The following is a 20,565-nucleotide window of genomic DNA, read 5'->3' as shown; positions in this document are numbered from 1 at the left end:
ATAAATCTGCCACAAACATAAAGCTACTGTGAGTTTTTTTTCAATTAAGAAAGAAAAGGCAGTTTCAATTAAGAAAGAAAAGGACAGTCATATAAGATAAATCATTGGGGAAGCTGGGTGAAGGAGACAGGGGACTCTGTGATCTCTTTTTGCAACTTTCTATGAGTCTGCAATTCAAAATAAAAAGCTGGAAAAAAAAAAGAGAACAGCTGGGCCCATAGAGTGGGGGGGGGGTGGTAATGGGAGGGGGCTTCCATCCTTCCTTGTCCCCTTATTTCTTACAACCAAAATGAGCCTTGCCCCACCTCCTGTAGCCCCTGCCCCACCTACACAGAACAGGGGAGAAAAGTCCCCAATCACCAGCCACGGGCCCCCTGCCCGATGATTCCACCACCAGTTGGCACTGCAGGCTCGCCAGGGCCAGGATGGAGCTGAGTGGGATTCAGACCTGTGGCCCCAGTGCTGAGGCCATCTGGTCCCTCTCCCCTTGGGGGGTGGGCAATGGGGACAGACAACCAGCCTGCCTATTCTTGCCACACCCCAAATTCTGCAGGAGGGCACCCCTGCCAATCACCCTTGCAGTGAGGAGGCCAGGATGAGGAAGAGGACGGTCTCTGAGGGAGTGCATTCATGTGCGGCCGGGCACTCACGCACGTGACTTCTAATCACCCCACTAATCTGCTCCGGCTTCCCTGGCCCCTTCCTCCCAGATGCCAAGCTCCTTCTGGCCTCACAGCCTTCTGGTCTCTCTGCCTGGGTGCTGTCTCCATGACTCCCATTCATTCTCCAACATCACCTCCTCCAAAAAGCCTTCAATCACATCTCCCGGTCTATTTCTTTCCTAGCAGTCATCACAATTTGAGAACCAGTTTGTTTACTTGATTTTTGTTTGTCTCTCTGGCTAAACTATAAACTCCACGAGGGCAGGGATGATACCTATTTTGTTCATCTTAGTGACCATCGCAGAGGCTGGTACCCTGCAAATAATAACGATAAAAACATTTGTTAAATGAATGGTCTCACTCTAGCTCCTTTCTCCAAATGAAGTGGTACCCAGATATTATGCTTTTTGATTTTAGGTCATGTATATATGATCCTACCCACTTTACAGACAGTGAAGCTACGGCTCTGAAAGAAGCGACTTTCCCATGGGCACTGAGTCAGGGAACTAAGAGCCGGGAACTGACCCCAGGCCTGAGTCCATGCACTCTAACCCTCCAAAGGCATGACGGAGGCCCACAGAGGGTCACGCAGAGCTGGCAGGGCCAAGGGGGGTTTCCCAGGCTCCAGAAGGGAAGAGAGCAGTGGGCAGCCACAAGGAGCCTGGCCCGTCCTCCCTTATTCTGAGCCTTCCTGGCTGGTCGTCATCCCCCCACGAGGCAGGAAAGCATGGGCTTACGGCACAGCAGGAAGCAGGAGGTGGGACAGAGGCAGAACTTCCCACCTTTCCACCAGAGCAAGCAGCGGGAGACTCTTCCAGCTGCCCGCCTGGGCAGGGGACCCCTCCTCTCCGGGTACCGGGGCTGGGCCCAGCTGGAGGCCATCAGCCCTGCTGATTCCATCACCTCTGGCCAAGGGCACGGAGAGGTCCTGCGGCCCTGCCAAGCCCTCAGGAGAGGTAGGAGATGCTGCTGCAGCGGGGAGTGAATTACCTCAACATCTGTTTCCCTCACGGATATTAATTATCCTTCATTTGTCAACCCTACAAGGCGCTAATGGAGTAATAATGTGAAGGCTGGGAGCAGCGCTAGGGAGGGAGCACCGAGCCCAGCCCCCTTCTCCGCCCAGCCCCGGCCCAGAGGCCAAGGCCTGGGCACCAGCTCCCTCCTGCCCTGTCGCCCCTGTGTGGCCTCCCCGCTCAGGGAGGAGGAGGGAGACAGGGAGCACAGCAGACAGTGCTGGGAGGCTGATTCTGACCCTGACAAGTCACCAGCACCCTGGCCTCGGTTTTCTTGGGCTAGATCCATCCATCCATCCATCCAGCTGACGATTAGCGAGCGCCCACGCCGAGCTGGGCGCTGGGGATACAGCTGTGAATCAGCCAGACCTCAGCGACATCCGCGCGGGCTCCAGGTCTAACGGAAAACCCAGACCTCACACCCACAACCGAGCACCCCGGGGAGCTGGTTTCCAACAGGACGAAGGGAGAGGACACACATCAGAGGCTGCTCCCTCCCAGCCCCAGGGGTCTGCGCCTTTAAGCACCATCCGGAGAAGGCAAGTAATAAAAACAGTAACAACAGTCACGGTATTGCTGGTAGCTAGTGTTTATGGAGCGCTTGATCCCTGTGAAATGATGCGCTAAATAGTCTATACCTTATTTAAACCTCATAATAACCCCATGATGTAGGCACTGCTGGGATACCCACTGTATGGGTCAGAAAACGGAGGCTCGGAGAGGTGAAGTGATTTGCCCAAGGCCACCCAGCTGGTGACAGAGACCAGGCCTTAACCACATCTCTGGGGAGCCTCCCGGAACCAGTAAACCACAGGTCTTTCTACCCCCTCCCCCGTCATTCCATAGGCCCCCAGCCCTCCATGTCTTGGGGGAGCCCAGTCCTGCCTCAGAAGCATCTTCTGTGGGAGGGGGCCCATCATCCTACCCAGGCTTGTTGTGGGTGGTGGAGCAGCCTGTTGGATTTCAACATTCACAGACTGGGCAGAAAAATCCTGCGGCCCAGGCCTCCAACACAGCCGGAGAGGCTATGAGGGGAAGAGACCCCCAGGCGGCAGCCTGGCTGTAAGTCATAATCACCTCGGCACAGGCATCGACAGGCCTTAGCAGTGCAGTTAAGCACCTAATTATGCTGAAAGAGGCAAGGCCAGTCCACACCAGGACCAAGCTGAGCCTCCTCCCTGCTTGCCCACGGCCCAGGCCCTTCTGGACACGGCAGGAGCCCACAGGCCATCAGGTGGGCGGGCTGGGACCTTTCTCCCGAGCCGAGCCAGGAAGGGTGATGCTAATTTGCGACCACGGTGCCAGACCTTTGCTCCACGTGGCCTCAGCCTAGGAGTGACGTGGTGGCCCTGGGAAGGTGCTGGGTGGGCAAGAGGGGTCAGAGGGTCCCTGCCCCAGGCCAGGGCTTGCCCTGAGCTCCGCCACTCCCGTGCCTCCATCAGCAACACCCAGCCGCCAGCCCCTTGGCATGTCCAGAACCCAACCCAGAGTCTCCCCAAATCTGGGCCCCAGAAGCCTTCACCCATTCCAGCTAGACCTTCCCAAGTCGTCATCCCCACAGTTCCTTTCACACTCGGGCACAATCCATCTCTGAATCCCACTGACCTTCCCTCTAAACATCACTGGGCCCCCTCCCCTGCTCTCCAGAATCCAGATCCCCAGGCACTGGCCAGGACATCGCAGCCTCCTCCAGGGTCTCCCCAAAGCCACTCTGGCTCCTTCCAATCCGTCCTCCCGTGACAGCCAGACAGATCTTCCCAAAACGCCCCCAACTGAGAACGCTTCCTTTGATGGCTCCCAGCAGTGGCTGCTGGGGGGACCTTTGGGGTCTCATCCCCACCTTCCCCTCAGCCACAACAGCCTCCTGCAGTTCCTCCAACACACACACCCAGAGAAGTTCCCCCTACTTCTAGTCAACCTCTCTACACTTCAGTGCTCACTTCACCTCACTCCACCTCCTCCAGGAAGCCCTCCAGACCCACCAGACTAGGTCAGGTCCTCTGTTACTGGCTGCGCTCCTTCTCATTTTGATGGTCGTAGTTGTAATTTTACTTTTTATCATGAGGGATTATTGGATTAACATCCATCCCCCACACTGACTGGGAGTACCGTGAGAGCAGGGACTGGGAGTGTGTGACCATGGCCTTCACAGAGGAAGCTTTTCAGTCCCAGCCACAGGCCGGCTGCTCTATGGATGTCTCAAGGGATTTCCAAGATGGATGGAGTGATTTTTGACTCCACATGAATCTTGCCTCCCTTTCAGACTTCAGAGTTCCATGCCCTTTGTATATTGTGGATCACGGCAGGAATTTCAAGAAAATACAGAAACGTCTACTGCAGAAAATAAAGTCATAATACACCATGACCTGCCACTTGGCCTGTTAATCCTTAGTGAAGGATGCAGACCTCATGTGCTGCTCCAGTGGTCCCAGCCCCCATCCCCCACACCAGAAAAGATGCGGTATCCATATATGTATCATACCTGTGGGGCAGCCAAGCGGGGTAAACAGGGGCTTGACCTATAGGGCCACTTGATTGATCTGACCAATGAAGCTGCCTTTTAACCATTTATGGAGATTTGGGGACAGGGGGCTGCAGTATGCTTCCTGAGGCCACTTTGGATGTACCTGGCTTTTGGGGCTTAGCTGGAGAGGAGGCGGGGCTTAGGATAAGTGGGCTGGAGCACGAGGCTACACGTACATGGAGACCCAGGCTGCCCACGGCTATTTTGGACTGAAACAGGTTACATGAACTGAATCTACAGCACAAATGACTTTGGTTAGACTAAAGGAGGAACTAACAGTAATGAAGGCAGGGAAGCCCCCTGGGAAGAAAGGTGTGTGGAGAATTTCACCTTATTTTACAATTAGGAAGTCGGGGGCCATCTCAACTTGCAAAACTGGTTAAGGGGAAATTAACCTAAATTCCAAAAGACAGAACTTCAGTTAGGTCAAAAGAAAAGCTTCCAGAACTTGAAAATGGACATAGCAAAATTTACCTGAGCCACAGGAATAAGGCCCTGATGGTAGAATCCTCAGCATACACAAGCTCCCAAGGGAGACACTTTTAAGGCCAGGGGGTCCTTTCCCAGGCCCCAAGTTAAATGAGATAATTCATGTAAAGTACTCATCATGGTTCCTGACATATGGCGGGCACTCAATAAATGTCAGCTGCTTTATCATTACTATTATTATCATCATCATCATCACAGATGCCTGTCCTCCCATATAAATGATCTCTCTGAGCTCTTTTCATTCCCTCCCATTTCCTGTAGAGAAGCTGGGCCTCCTTTCCCTGCTCCACACATGCTAGGAATAGGAGTCACGTGATTCGAATACTCATATTAAGTTTCCACTCTACTACCCACCGTCATTCACATGGCCAAATCCGGAGGAATTTCACAGTTGCCAGAGTGTTTTCATATATTCATTAGACAGCTGTGAAGGGGGGAAAGAGAGGCCCAGGGGACTGGCAGAGCTGGACCAGGACTCAGGTCCTGTGACATTCAGGGCTGGCTCCACTGTGTCCTCACTGTCGCACCCCCGCACTTAGCACTGCCGTATCTCAACCTGCCCAGGGCCACCATGGCGGCCCCAATGGGTTACAGAGCCCATCATGGAGCCCTGCCCACACCAAACTCCCAGAAACTCACTGTACTTCCTCCTCCGAACCTGAGGCCCCCCAGGTGCTGACGCTACCAGCGGGGAGACTGAGCCGTTTGGTTTTCACAGTTTTTCAAAAATCAAATTAGGTCCCAACAGTTAAAAATTGGGAGATTATTCCATGGAACTCGGGATTTTTAGGTGACATGGGGCTATGGGGCCGGAATTCCTGCCTGGTTCATCTAGCTCCTGCAGATACAGGGCCTGCGGTCCCCAGGTCCCATAGTTTCACACAAGCCCCTTCATGGCTGCACGTCCCCTGTACACATCCATGCACAGGCATGACGCACATAGTGTTGGCATGTCCGTTTATCAAGATCTGTGTCTGGGGGCTTCCCTGGTGGCGCAGTGGTTGAGAGTCCGCCTGCCGATGCAGGGGACGCGGGTTCGTGCCCCGGTCCGGGAAGATCCCACATGCCGCGGAGCGGCTGGGTCCGTGAGCCATGGCCGCTGAGCCTGCGCGTCCGGAGCCTGTGCTCCGCAACGGGAGAGACCGCAACAGTGAGAGGCCCGCGTACCGCAAAAAAAAAAAAAAAAAAAAAAAAATCTGTGTCTGGCTTTACACTGCCACTGGCCTGGGGGTGTGTGGGTACGTGTGACAGTCACCTGATAAATATTTATTGAGCACTAACTACCTGCCAGGCGCTGTGCCAGGCTCTGGAAATGTACCAGTCAATCAGGCAAGCACAGTCCCAGCCCCACTGTCTCCGGGGAAGACAGGCCTGAGACAAATGCTCACAGGCATGGATAAGTGCAGACAGAAATGCAGCCAGCAGGGAGAAGGGAGGGATGCCGGCTGAGTTCCAGGGTCCAGGGAGGCTTGCTGAGCTGAGCTCTGAAGGAAGAGAGAGGAACAGTTTTCTAGGCAGAGGGACTGGCCTGTGCAAAGGCCCAGAGGAAGGAATGGGAGGCTGGAAGGCAGCGGGTGGAAGGGGGCAGTGTGAGCCGGGTCAAGCGAGGTGAGAAAGCCCAGAGGGTGAGCAGAGCAAGTTGCACAGAACCTCAAAGCCCGCAGAGAAAAGTCTGAGCCTTCTCCTAAGCTGCAGGAAACCGGGGTGTGCCTCTGCTTACAGGTGTCCACTAACTGCGCGTCTGTGTATTTAAGAACGGTCACGTGCAAGACGCTGTCTGCACAAGGAACTGGGTCTGTGCTTGTCTGTGAGTTTCCTAGCCAGAGCCCCAGAGCCCCAGAGCCCCCGCTGGTGCAAGAATCGCCGGGGCTAGGATGGGGTGGGGGGGACTGCACAGTCATGCTGAGCACATTTATTTTATTTAACTAGTTAGCACCTTCGCATTCCCCTCACGTGGGGCCCAACAGCCTGAATTCTAATCCTCTAAGTCAATTAGATTATTCTCTCCTGTGCCTGAGACGCTCCTTAAACCCCAAACAAAATCATCGGCGAGAGAGTTGCCATGAACGGGGTATATTAATACACACACAGATTTCTACCTTCCTGGGCTTAACTGATGGGCGTTTGGGCAAGAAATGGGGTATTACGTGTGGGTGTGCCCTTGGCAGAGAGACAGGGTTAGGGTGAGGGCTAGGGATTTAGAGAGGGTGGACCAGCAGCTGTCCTGAGCTGGAAATGGCTCAAATTTCCAGATCGCAACTCAGAAAGGCCCCAGGCAGACTGCACAAATGATGCTTTGAAGGCCCTTGCCTGTCATCTGCCTACCTCCTGCTTGAGCTTCTGTGGGAGCCTCCCTCCTGGCCTCCCTGCCTCCGTTCTGCCACCTCCAGTGCCTGGCACAGCACCTCATGCCTCCCGATGCCCACTCTTTACACTGTGACTTCCGCTCAGGGAGCTCCTCTGCATCTAACTGGCCTTGGGGTCCCGAGCTCCCCCGCAGGTCCTTGAAGGACTTCAGAAGGAGCAACAGAACAGAGTGATTTTGGAGGTCACTCCCACACACGCACATTCATACCCCGGCAGGCACCTGCACCTTCTGTGTCCAGTGGACTTCTTACCTCCTGCCAGGCTGACCACATGCCCCGTGCACAAACCCAACCTGGTCCCATGGCCACATGTGTCACCAGGCCGGTCCCCTCCACACAGTCTCTTTTCTCGATCCTGCCTGCCTCTTCCAGGCCCTGCTTTGGGTGCCCTCCTCTACAAAAACTGTCAATCCCTGAGTCCCCTGGGTGCCCCACCTCACTGGGCTCCAGTGTAGCCTGAAGACAAAAAGCTGGAGGCAGCTCAGCCAAGTCACGACCTCCAGCAAGGCTTTGACCCCTCTAAGCCTCAGTTGCCTCACCTGTAAAATGGGTGAAAGCTTGCCCTTCCCCATAGAGATGGAGCAACGATAAAATGAGTCAATGCATTAGAAGGCCCGGCCAGTCTTGAAATCCTTCAGCTGTAGTCCCCCCGTCCTGCCTCACGTCTGGAGCCAGATGACCCAAGTGACCATGAGATGCCACAGCAGTCATTCGTGATGGGCCAAAAAAAGCCGGTTCAGTCTCATTATACCCTGTTGGTTCCCCAAATAAAAAATGCTGCTGAGACAGACACGAAGCATCAGGGAGGCACAAAGCCTTGGCCCCAACAGGAGAGAATGCGTCTTCTCACCCCCTGTCATTGGTTTGTGCCTGTCATTCAATGAACTTGAAAAACCTCTGGCTTTTAAAAAACAGAGCCAGGCCAATTTTTCCCCCTTCTTTTTTCCTTCTCCTCCATCTTCTTGCCCAAGTTCCCTGCTGAACTGGATTTTTTTTTTTTTTTAAATTACAGCTGTGTCCTCCATTAGAGCCCTTGTGAGAAGTCATTACCAAAACTCACACTTATTTTGGTCTCGTCCTTCCCTGCGTCTTCCTGCTGAGATGCTTTTAGCTGTTGGGAGCGGGAGGGTGGAGAAAACAGAGACAATGTGTTAGGATCACGGGGTGGGGATACGAGCAATGGCTAAGATTCTCGTAACCGCAAGTGATGCTCTGGGGACTACGGGTCTAGAGGTTGGGGTCCTTCAGCTCTATGTCCACTCAGGGCATGGAGGTGAGTCAGAGCAAAGGAAGATAAAGGAGGTGCCTATAAAACTGACTGTGCATGTGCTACACATTCTGATATATACGGTATTTAGAGATACACAGGGAGGGTACGTGTGAACAGGCAAAAATGTTATTCGGGCTTGGTGTGTCTGTAGGAGTGTCTGTCTGTACACTTGCATCTCTTTATCTGTGAATGTGTTGTGTTTTCAGGAGTGTTTGCAGCAGACACTGTCGGAGCCCTGCCCACATACTATCCCCTGGCAAGCTGACCCCAGAGACATCCAACTACAAAGCCTGCAACTCTTTGCCTAAGGGCTTTCTCTGACCACTGGAGTCCTCTGAGCCTGTGTGCTGGGGGGTTGACACCTCCAGGAGCTAGATGAGTTTAATATATATTTGTGAATATGTTAGAGGCCATTTCATGAAACATGCAAGAATGTGTGAGCATGCCCGTATGTGCATATGAAGGTGCGTCATGTAAGTGTTCATAAGTGAACAGGTGGGCAGACACATATGTGTTTGCATAATATTTACATATACACAAGCGTAAGAATGAGAGTGTCTTAGTTTGTTCCCCCAGAAGCAGACCCTAAGACAAAGATTCAGGTGCAAGTGGTTTATTTGGTAGGTGATCCTAGGAAACATCAGGAGAGGAATGAGTGAGTGAGACAAAAGAGGGAAGGAAGTCAATAATGGGTATGTCATCAAGCCAGTTACCCCACTGGGCACCTGGGGGAAAGGGAGCAGGATGCTCTTCAGTTATCCCAACGGAGGAGCAAGGGAGCTGGGGTATTTACCCTCCAACTCCCGTCAGTCATTGATGGGGCGCTCCTCCAGCCTGCCTTGCTGGCCAGCAGGCTCTGTCGTCCAGAGAAAACCCTCAGCAGTGTTGGCAGCGGGGCTGGTGGCAGGGGACGGTGCTTACCCGGCACGTGGGCGGGGACACCAATAGCGTCTGCGCTCCGCCACCCCCTCCCCCGCTCCCCGCCGCAGGCTGGCACAGTGTGTGCGTGGGAGCGTGTACGAGTGCAGAGGTGAATGTGTGTGCCGTGACTGGGCGGCCTCGTGTGCCTGCACGTATGTGGAAAGGCATGCATGTACACGTGTGTGTGACAGCTTCTGTCCCTCTGGCCTTCCCCACCTGTACACGAAGGGAGGGACTCTACTCCTTGGAAGGCCCTTCTTACTGGGCCCACCCCAAGTGCTCAGCCTGGCTCCGCCCCCTGCCCCTCCCCACAAACAGGCCTCCGTTCCGGGAAAAAGGGAAGGAGACAGCTGGGGGCTTCAGAGGACGAACATAGCCGGGGCCCACGCCCCTCCGAGGAGATGAGGGGCAGAGACACACTCCTCCCCGGGGGTGGGTGGGCCAGGGCTCTCCCAGCCCCACTCGGAAGTCTCCCCAGGGGCGGTACCTGGTTCGAGGCCCATCCCTGCTTGTCCGTCCAGTCCCTGTGGCTCCGCACGTACCACCACTGGATCTCCAGCGAGTAGGAGGGCGAGCCGCTCCCGCGGAAGGAGCAGGCCATCTCCACGTCCTCGCCCGTCCGCGCCGTCATGTCGTGGGGCGTCTCTGTGAACAGGGCTGTGCGGAGAAACCGGGGGAGGGGTGGCCGGGGCTCAGGAAACAGCGGGGCCGGCGGCCCGGGGCTGGTGCGGGGGCTGGAGCTGAGAGAGAGGGAGCGACCGCGCCTGCGGGCGGGTGTGGCCTGGCTGCAGGTGGGGCACCTAGACGAGCTCCGCGAGGCTGCGCAGAGGCCTGTGCGGCGGCAGCTGGCCAGACCTGGGGATGAAGGCGTAGGCCCGGGGCCCCGAAGGCCCCACACAGCTGGGCCTTGATCCCGGAGCCCGCGGGCACCAGATTCTCGAGAAGGGAGCGATGGATCCGAGGAGGGCTTGGTTGGAAGGTGTGAGCAAGGAGGCCAGGGAGGAAGCTGCTGTTTTCATCAGTTCTTCCCTGATTTCTCCAGTTGCCCCCATCCTGGATCATTCCCCACCCCAGGGCACAGCGTTCAGCACCGTCTTTGCAAAACCAAATCAGACCTACCCCCCCGGCCCCCTCGGAACCCTTCCTTGGGTCCCCTCTGCACCAGGTTGGGGGGCAAGCCCTGCCCACCTCCCCCTGGTCTCCATTCTGTCCTGTGAACATGCCTCACTTTCTCACCTCACTTTTGCCCTCGCTGTTCCCAATGCCTGGAATGTTCTTCCCCTGGTCCCTCTTCGTCCAGCAAGTCACTCAAAGCTCAGCTGAAACTTGGTCCCCTCAGAGAGGCCTTCCCTGACCACGTGGGTAGGTTCCCCTCAACCCCCCACCTCCCACCTGCCTGGGGAATGGTCACGGTCTTGCATCGGTCCACTGCCTGTGCAAGCTGCATGAGAACAGGGACCAGCTCTCCTGTGGCTGCACATCTCCTGGCACCTCGTAGGTGTGATACATCCTCCATCCTCTCAAGAGCCCCAGGAGGCGGTGGGAGACACATGTGCCCCCCATCCCTCCAGCAGGGTCCAGCTCGCCCACCAAATCCCAGAGCAGGTGGTTCCTGGGACCCAGCAGGAGCCCCACCCACTGCCATGCCCACCAGGCTGGCAGGTAAGAGAAAACAAATCCCCGCTCAGTGCAGCCCGGCACCGCTCCCCACCATGTGTTCTGACACTCGTCTCTCCAAACAAATACTGTCCTGAGATGTAATTAGAATCCTTTCCTCTTCTCAGGAGAGATTTTCTCACCCTGGAAAGACACCTGGCAACAGGCAGGTCACCCAGGGAATGCTGCATCCATCAGTGCCCCGATCCCATGCCCACCTTGCTGCTGCAGCCCGCCAGACACCCCGACCCAGCGGGCAGACAAGCCCACCTTGCAGCCCCGGTGGTCCCTCAAGGCACCGCTCAGCTCAGGGCAGGAGGAGGACAGAGTCTGACTGGGGGCGGGGGTGCTGCTCTGGGGCCACCTCCCTCCACCCCCTCCCCATGATCCCGAGGGCTTTGGGAGGTTCGGGATTGATAAGTTGCTTTTTCTGCTCGGCACAGAGGGTTTCCAAGTGGAGCCTGACTCCAGCAACGAGTCTCTGGGCTAAGAGAAAGTCTGTGACATCCCTGACCTCCAGGGTCATGCATTCAGGCTGCCCACATCCTCTGAGGTTCGGGAGGGACTGGCCGCTGTTGCATAACAAGGCCCATTTAATAAGAATGGGTGTTGTTGGAGTTACTGAACACAAGCCAGGCGAGGTGTGCGGTCAGCTGAGAGCTGGGCAGCAGGCTCCTGAGGAAGGTACCCGCCCACCCGCCTCTGCCTTCCAGGTGCCCAGGCCCCAAACTGTAGAGTTGCCCTTGCCTCCCTCGTTCTTCCTCTTACACCCCCTTTCAATCTCTGGGGAATCCCATGGGTTCTGCCTCCAGAACATCTCCTGAATCTGGTCCCTTCTGCCCACTCTGACTGCCCCATGCTGGGCCAGCCGTCACCACCTCTCACCCGTAACAGTAGGGGAGCCTCCTCACTGACCTCCCTGCCCACTCCCCGACAATTTATTTTCAACACAGCAGCCAGAGGTAATTTGGCAAAACACAAATCAATCCCTGTCTCTTCTGTCCTCAAGCTACTTTTCCACTTGCTCATTCCATTCCTGACACGATGGCCTCCTTGCTGCTTCTCCAACGTTCCAGCTGAGATCCTACCTCAGGGCCTTTGCGCGTGCTGTTCCCTCTGCCTAGAAGGCTCTTCCCCCAGATTCTCACATGGCTCCCTCCTTCCCCTGCTTCAGGACTCTGCTCAAATGTCACCTCCTCAGCAAGGCCTACCCTGACCACCTCACTTAAAACTGCATCCCTGGGAATTCCCTGGCAGTCCAGTGGTTAGGACTCAGGCGCATTCACTGCCAGGGCCTGGGTTCTATCCCTGGTCGGGGAAATAAGATCCCACAAGCCGCACGGCCAAAATAAACAAATAAATAAAAAAATTTTAACTGAAAAGAAAATTGCAAAATTGAATTTGTATTAAAAAAACAAACAAACTGCATCCTTTGCCCCAACCCAGTGCTTCAAATCCCTCTTCCCTTCCCACATACTAATAGTGCTGTCCACTAGAACGTTCTGTGACAAGGAAAATGTTCTATATCTGAGCTAATACAGTAGCCACCAGCCACATGTATCTATTGAGCATCTGAAATACGACCAGCGTGAATGAGGAACTGAATTTTAAGTTTTACTCCATTTAAATTCATTTAAATTTAAATGTAAATGGCCACTTGTAGGTAACGGCTACTGTATCGGACAGCATAGCTAATATTTATGTTTATGGTCTGCTTTCCCTTCCAGGAGGCAGAGGCGGTGCCTGTCTTGTCTACTGATATATCCCCAGCTTGGCACATAGTAGGTGCTCAATAAATACTTTTTGAATAAACAAATGAGCAGACCTGGCTTGTCATTGGTGGAGCAGCGTCCACAGGCAGGAGGGGCCCTGTCCGAGGGTCCCAGGCCAGGCTCAGCCCTCCATGCCTGCTCTGATGCTGACTTGCCAACTCAAGCAGGACTGAAGGGGGCCGCTGAGGACCGAGCCACCAGGAGGGCTGGGAGGTGATCAGAGCGAGCCATTGGCCCCCGGTTCTGGGACAGCCAGATTCGGCTTTGATCCGGGCCCCTGCCCACCCGGTACCCTTTGCAAACAGAGGAAGGAGGAGAGTGGTGAGGCCCCCTAGTTGGATCCAAGGTAACCGGCAGTGTGACCCTGCTGGCCAAGAGACAGTGGGAGGGACACAGCTGTGACCCTCTCCAGGTGCCACTGCCTGAGCCATGGGAATCAGAAAGTACCCACACTTCTCCCTCCTGCAAATGGAGAAAGGGGGTCCAGAGCTACTGGGGGGTGGGGGGGTTTGCTCATCCCAGGATCACAGAGCTAGGAAGGGCGAAGCCAGCCCTGGAGGCTGGGCCTGCGTGACTCAGCCACGGCCCTTCTCCTCCCAGAGATGGCTGAGTGGAGGAAGCACATCTGTCCGACAGGAGGATGGGAAATGGTACATCTGGGTCTCATGGGTGGAAGGAAGGGCACAGATGGGCTGTCCTTGGGTGGGGTTTCCATGAGGGTGACCCGGGGAAGGGCCAGCCTCCATCCACCCTCACTCAGACTCCCCCTGCCCATAAGCTCCCCCAGTTGACTGAAAAACCCTGACCCTGGCCCACCAGCTCTTCTTACTGATGCAGAAAATGAGGTTCAGAGCGGGCAGTATCTGGCCTGGGGCTACTCAGCAGCCAGGGGTCAGCAAGGGCAGGCTTCAGGCCCTCTCACCCCCAACTCACAGCCCTTATCCCCCAACCCGGATCCCAATAACTGTCCTCTAGAGGGCACTGTCCAACAGACACCAACTGCAAGCCACGCAGGCAACACACATACGGCATTTTAAATTTTCTGTAGCCGTATTTTAAAAAGTGACAATTTTTTTAAACAGATGAAATTAATTTTAATCATTTATTTTATTTAACCCAAGATATCAAAAAATTACTTCAACAGGTATAAAATTATTAATGAGATATTTTACATTCTTTTTTGTGCGAAGTCTTGGATATCCAGCATGTGTTTCACATGATTACAACACATCTCAATTTAGACTAGCCACATTCCCACTGCTCGGTTGCCACGTATGGCGGGTGTCCTGGCAGGTGGTGACGCTGTGCCAGCCTCAGCTCCCCTCTCCCTCACATGTCCCAATTGCTCAGAGGAGGCGGCCCAGGCCCAGCATAGGGTGGTAACCCTTCCAAGGCCATGCGGCAGAGCTTGGATTTGAATCCAGGACTGTTTGACTCCCAAGGCCATGCTACTCCCAGAGAATTCTAACTCTTTTTGGTGGTAGGGCCCTTTCTTAAAAAGGAACAGTCCCAAATGGCCAACCCTGCCTTGGAAGGTCCTGGAGAGGACCCTTCCTCTGGGACAGGGTGGGGAGTCTGTTTTATTCTGAGCGTAAAGGTCTGGGTGGGTACAGAGGAGGCATTTCACCCAGGCTGAGGCAATCAAGGGAGGCTTTCCAGAGGGGGTGTTGCTCCCCCCAACCCCAGGTGGGTCAGATGGTCCTGAGCTGGAGTGGGGAGGGGCACTGGCTGGGAGAATGGAGGGAGAACCAGCTCCAAGAACTCCTGGGAGCCAGGAGAGCTGTCTGCAGGTGTAGCCACCAGCTCTTCCTCGCCACCGTGGGCTCTGATCCCCTCAGACCCTGCCTGGAGGCACTTGGTGGAATGGGTTGGGGGAGGCACCCCCATTGACTCCAACCTCAGTGGTGATGGGGGCAGTGCATCCTCAGGACAAGTGGGGAAACCGAGGCTCTAGACATTTGATGGCGTATCTGAGTCTTCTCGTTCCAGAGGCAGCAACACGAAGGTTTGTCTGGGCTCCACCCCAAGGAAGCCCCTTCCCCCCAGGGAGAAGCTGTGTGCAGATAACTGCCAGGAGCACAGGACTGAGCTGGGGAGGAGGGACTGAGCCTGTTTCTGCCAACAGACTTGCTGTGTGACCTTGGGAGAATTTCTCCCCCTCTCTGAGCCTCAGATTGCTCCTGTATACAATGGGGATTGTACATCACGGTCTGAGACCCCCACCAGCTCAGACGGCCTGAGGGAGAAAGTGATGTATGTCCTAAGAGCCATGGTTTGGGCATTGGAAGGGGAGGGGTCCCTCCTACTTGGGGGAGAAAGGGACTCTGGAGGGAGGAGGAGGTGGCCTGGTCATTCAGCCAGGCCCCGAAGGAGGCGTGGATACTGACAAGCCAAGGAGGATAAAAGGGATGGTGTGAACCAAGGAGGAAAGGAGGGAAACCCAGGGAGCCTTGTTTAAAAATGATAATAATAGGGACTTCCCTGGTGGTCCAGTGGTTAAGACTCAGCTTCCACCGCAGAGGGCATGGGTTCAACCCCTGGTCGGGGAACTAAGATCCTGCGTGCCGCGCGGTGCAGCCACAAATCATCATCACCGTCGTCCACCATTTACGGAGCACCTACTGCACGCCTAGCATGGCGCAGACATCGTCTCTAACAGTCTCTAATCCACTCATTCCCATTAGACAGATGAGGAAAATGAGGCTCAGAAAGGTGACATCATTTGCCCAAGACACACACACAGCTGGAATTTGAACCTGGGTCTGACCAGCAGGCATGACCAAGACCCAGGGGTCCATCAGCTCCCATCAGAATTTGTTCTGAATTATCAGGTTGAGTTTAGTCACCAGGCTCCACACGTCTGTCTCCCACTTGCACACCTCCAGAGATGGGGAACTCAGTTTCTCCTGCATCCACTGAAAGTGGGCAGCCCTAATCGGCAAGAGGTTCTTGCTCCCTCTCCTAACTCTGTGACGAGGACGTGGCATCAGCACCCGACACTGGAAGGTGATCCACATTAATTTTTTTTTTTTTTTTTTTTTGCGGTATGCGGGCCTCTCACTGTTGTGGCCTCTCCCGTTGCGGAGCACAGGCTCCGGACGCGCAGGCTCAGCGGCCATAGCTCACGGGCCCAGCCGCTCCGCGGCATGTGGGATCTTCCCGGACCGGGGCACGAACCCGCGTCCCCTGCATCGGCAGGCGGACTCTCAACCATTGCGCCACCAGGGAAGCCTGATCCACATTAATTTTGATGAGGAGGATGATGATGACCTCTGAGAAATATGGAGTACTTGCCAGGCCCTCTGCCAAGCTCTTTACACATATTTTCTCATGCCCCCACCAGGATGCTATGGGGTAGGTGTGATCATTACCATCCCCATTTTTCAGATGGGGAAGCTGAGGCTCACAGAGGTTAAGTGACTTGCCCAAGATCACAGGGTGAGTAAGTGGTTACATATGAACCCAGATCTAGAGGACTGAGGAGTGGGAGCTCGTAACTTCTAGACCATGCTCCTATAGCCCCTCTTCCCAGTCTCCCCAACCTCCTTCCCTCCACCATTCAGACAACCCCATCCCCCATCCCCAACTCCCTACGCCACCCCATCTCCACGTCAGCATCCCTGCTGAGTTCGGGACATTAAAATCCTCTCTCCTCTCCGACATCCTCCCACCCCTGAGCACCCCCTCCCTGTTCAGTTAACTCCTCGCAGCCCGTGCCTAGGGAGGCTGGTATAATTATAGATTTTTTTTTTTTTTTGCGGTATGCGGGCCTCTCACTGTTGTGGCCTCTCCCGTTGCGGAGCACAGCCTCCGGACGTGCAGGCTCAGAGGCCATGGCTCACGGGCCCAGCCGCTCTGCGGCATGTGGGATCTTCCCGGACCGGGGCACGAACCCGCGTCCCCTGCATTGGCAGGCGGACTCTCAACCACTGCACCACCAGGGAAGCCCTAATTATAGATTTTTGAAAAGGATGCAGTTGTGCTCTCCAGCCCCAGGGCCCGAGCAGGGCTAGGCTCGCTGGGAAGACAATTAAAACCACTGTCCACAAATTAGGATTCTACAGGAGAATGAGAAAGGGACTTCATTGAATGCAACATCTCCTTCCTTTCTGCTTTTAATTGTATTAATTAACCCCAGGACTGGTTAACAGGGCGTCATCTGCAGGAAACAGCTCGTGACCCTGGCCTGAGTCACTGAGTTTGGCTTCTGGGAAAGGCAGGGGATGACCTGGAAGATCTCACCCGCCCTTCAAGAGCAGGACCCTAACCTTCTTCCTAACCTTTCAGGCCCTGGTTCAGCACACACACCTAGGGCTTGGCCTCAGGTCTGGATTCGAACCCTGTTTCCTCTAGCCCCTAGCTGTGTGAGCTGGATAAGCCCCTTTACCTCTCTGAACCTCAGTTTCTTTAGCTGAAAAAAGGGGAGAATGAGAGGACAGGGAGAGGGTTATACAAGGCAACATATGCCTCACGCCCAGCACATAGTAGGTGCTCACCAAATAGCACTCCCTTCTCTCACCTTCTAGCTCAAAATTCTACCATCACCAGGAAGATTTTTAAAGATGCTCCTTTGTAGCCTCATCAGATTATACGGTGGGTGCGACATCTGTATTTCACTCACACCTGGACCACGAGACCTCATCCATCAGTCCTGTACCTTCTCTCCTTCCTCATTTGCTCCCAACAGCTGTCCCCCCGCCAAGCCAGGGGGATTCACACAGGTCCTGAGGGGCTTTTCAACCAAGGTGACCCCAGCTCAGGCCCCACCTCCCTCCATCTCTGAGCTCAGGTTCCCCATCCCAGACCCTCTGGTCCAGGAAGCCTGCAGGGACTGGACCCTAGCCCACCCATAAGTCTTTGCCAGAGCGACAGCAGGATTCCCCTTGGGGACTGGTGGTAGGGGCATGCCCTAGTCAGGGGAACCAAGGCAGAACTGGAGCTAGAGAGAGACAAAGGGGGCAGAGCAGAGAGAACCAGTGCTGCCCCAAGGGCCCCTTGGTCATCCCTATCTCAGGCCCCATCTCTTGCCAGGACATATTGAGTCACTGCTTACTCGAAACCTCCAATGATGAATGGATAAGCAAAATGGCCCCTCCACACAGTGGAATATTATTCAGTCTTAAAAAAAGCAAGGAGATTCTGACACGTGCTCCAACATGCATGGACCCTGAGGACATCAGGCTAAGTGAAATAATCCAGGCACAAAAGGATAAATACTGTATGATTCCATGAGGTTCCTAAAGTAGTCAGACTCACAGAGACAGAAAGCAGAACGTTTGGGCTGGAAGAGGGTGGATGGGGGAGTCATTGTTTAATGGGTACAGAGTTACACTTCGGGATGACGAAACATTCCCAGATGTGGACAGTGGTGATGGCAGCACAGCAACCTGATTATATTTGATGCCACTGAACCGTACGCTGAAAAATAGTTAAAATGGTGAAATTTACATTATGCGTATCTTAACCACAACTTTTTAAAAAACACCTCCCGCGGCTTCCCAGCCCTGCAGCGGTGTGTTTTCAGGGGTCTGTGCCACAAGGCAACTTTCCACTAAATCTGCGCTGTCCAATATTGTGGCCCTGAGCCCCATGTGGCTGTGGAGAGTTGAAACACAGCTAGTCCAAACTGAGATGGCTGTTCAGTTAGGTCCACACTCAATTTAGAAGATAGTATGAACATAAGAATGTATCAATAGGGCTTCCCTGGTGGCACAGTGGTTAAGAATCCGCCTGCCAATGCAGGGGAGATGGATTCGAGCCCTGGTCCGGGAAGATACCACATGCCGTGGAGCAACTAAGCCCTGCACCACAACTACTGAGCCTGTGCTCTAGAGCCCGTGAGCCACAACTGCTGAGCCCACACGCCTAGAGCCCGTGCTCCACAACAAGAGAAGCCACCGCAATGAGAAGCCTTCAACGAAGAGTAGCCCCTGCTCACCGCAACAAGAGAAAGCCCGCACGCAGCAACGAAGACCCAACGCAGCCAAAAATAAAATAAATAGATTTATTTTAAAAATTAAATTAAATTCAAAAAATAAAAAGTGTGACTCACTGAGGGCCATTTCCAGAAAGGCTGCTCTGTACCCAGCTCAGCAGGGTGAAGGGGCCAAAAGGGTGTGTGACACAGGGTCAGGAAGGCCTGCAGTCCCCGGAACTCCTAGCTGGGAGGCAGAATAGGGAAAAGGGCTGCAGAGGGAGTGTTTACAAGGAAGCCGCAGCTCACAGAGCTCCTGAAATCAGGGGATGTAAAATGTCCCTAAGAGGAAAACCTAAATGAGTGGGATGGAAAAGCCTCCAGGGAATGGGGAGGCTGGAAGGGATGGGTGCAGGGCACCTGCCCTGGGATGGACCCAGGGGAGGCACCTGAGGTTCCCTTTGTTTCCTCCTGGGCTGCCCCCAGCTTCTGGCAGGCGGCCTGCAGCAATAGGGATCGAGGTGTGAGTCAACGAGGGCCGTTTCATCTTGGAGTGGACAGGTTTCCGCTTCTCAAGAAGTGACAGGGAATGCATTTTCTACCAAAGCTTGAGGAACTGCACTATGCCTTATTGGGAAGACGGGGGGCTGGGCACACAGCAGGGGCTCAAGGGCTCCCTGCAGAAGGAACGAAAGAGGTCAAATTTCATGGACTCCTACCCTGAGCTAGGCCCTGCGCTGGGCTTCCTAAGATGCTTAGGTCAGGCCCTGACTCTCAAGGGGCCCACATTCTGCAGGAGTGACAAACACACAGAACAGTCTGGACAAGAGCTGGGACTGAGCCTGGATCGGCACGTACAGTTGTTCAGGGTGTGCACCATTCACAGAGCCAAGAATCATAGTGCACAGAGATGTGCAGGGCACAACTGCATGCAGAAGCTCTGGATGGAGGTGCACGTGCTAAGAGAGGAAAGGGCAGGCCCATGTCTGCCTGGAGAGTCAGGCTTCTGGGAAGTGGGGACATGACTGGACTTAAACACTGATGGGGTTTGCACAGCTGAGGGTGTTCAGGACAGGAAAGGGCATACCAGAAGTAGAGTTTCCCAAGTCCAACCTTTGGGGGACCACCTTTACCATTTCTGTAGGATCCCGGTACCACCTGCACTATCATTTACTTAATATTTATTTTCGAAAGCATCTTTCCCTTTTTACTAAATAAATTCAGCTTAAAAGGAGAATTCAGCTTAAAAGGAGACTTTTATTGCTGCCATAAATGGAAAATCAGCAACACGTGCCATAAAGAGAGGGTAACAGTACAAATAAACACTACGAAAACCAAATAGCGTTCGTAAATTCTAGCCAGGGGAGGTTGCCTGCTGAAGGCTACGAGCCTCAGTCCCCATTCCTCTCATTAACAGGTGAGACTGGCGAGAGTTAGGCGTTAAATTCAGAGCAGCACCGAGCAGAAACTTTCTTCTTGATCAGAAGGGCCTGGAATGCAGGTCCAGCTGACACCAGTGGACATCAGTGGGCAACCACCGCCACCACTGTCCCCAGCTCTGGCTTCCTTGGCCGCTGGCCCAGTCCCCCACGATTCACCTTTAGCTAGTACCTCCAAGACCTTGCTCACTCTGGCCCATAGACCTGGAAGCCTTTCCTGCCACTCACCTATACGGGGCAGGATCCTGTCTGATTCGCTGTAAGTTTCCGTGTGCCTTGTGCATGGGGAGGGCTAACACCCATTTCAGGAATGAGGAGGCCCGAATGCACGCTAGTAGAATGAATGACCAAAGAAATGAATGGAGGGCTCCCTTCTGTGCTGTGCTGCTCAGACCAGGGCAGTGACTTCCTGAGGCATTGGTTTCCCTCCCCGCAAGGGGGGACAGAGCACTGTTTTTGTATTAAAACAAACATGAATATATTATGGCATAGAATACAGAATTCATGCATTTTGAATGAAACAGGAGACATCAAAG

At 54.3% G+C, this 20,565-nt stretch overlaps 1 protein-coding gene across 1 annotated transcript in view; it reads right to left on the bottom strand.

The window, feature by feature from the left end:
- Window positions 1-20,565, bottom strand: part of VSTM2L (V-set and transmembrane domain containing 2 like) — a 36,214-nt gene that overhangs the window by 2,386 nt on the left and 13,263 nt on the right. The window contains exons 2-3 of the mRNA XM_067708100.1: window positions 9,736-9,905; window positions 8,118-8,168 (exon numbers count right to left, since the gene is read on the bottom strand). Coding sequence (XP_067564201.1) covers window positions 8,118-8,168; window positions 9,736-9,905 — 221 coding nt within the window. The remainder of the gene's footprint in view (window positions 1-8,117; window positions 8,169-9,735; window positions 9,906-20,565) is intronic.

Source organism: Pseudorca crassidens, chromosome 15, assembly GCF_039906515.1.
Source record: "Pseudorca crassidens isolate mPseCra1 chromosome 15, mPseCra1.hap1, whole genome shotgun sequence".
Taxonomy (NCBI): domain Eukaryota; kingdom Metazoa; phylum Chordata; class Mammalia; order Artiodactyla; family Delphinidae; genus Pseudorca; species Pseudorca crassidens.
The sequence above is the reverse complement of the archived record's forward strand: the minus strand, read 5'-3'. Positions and strand labels throughout refer to the sequence as shown.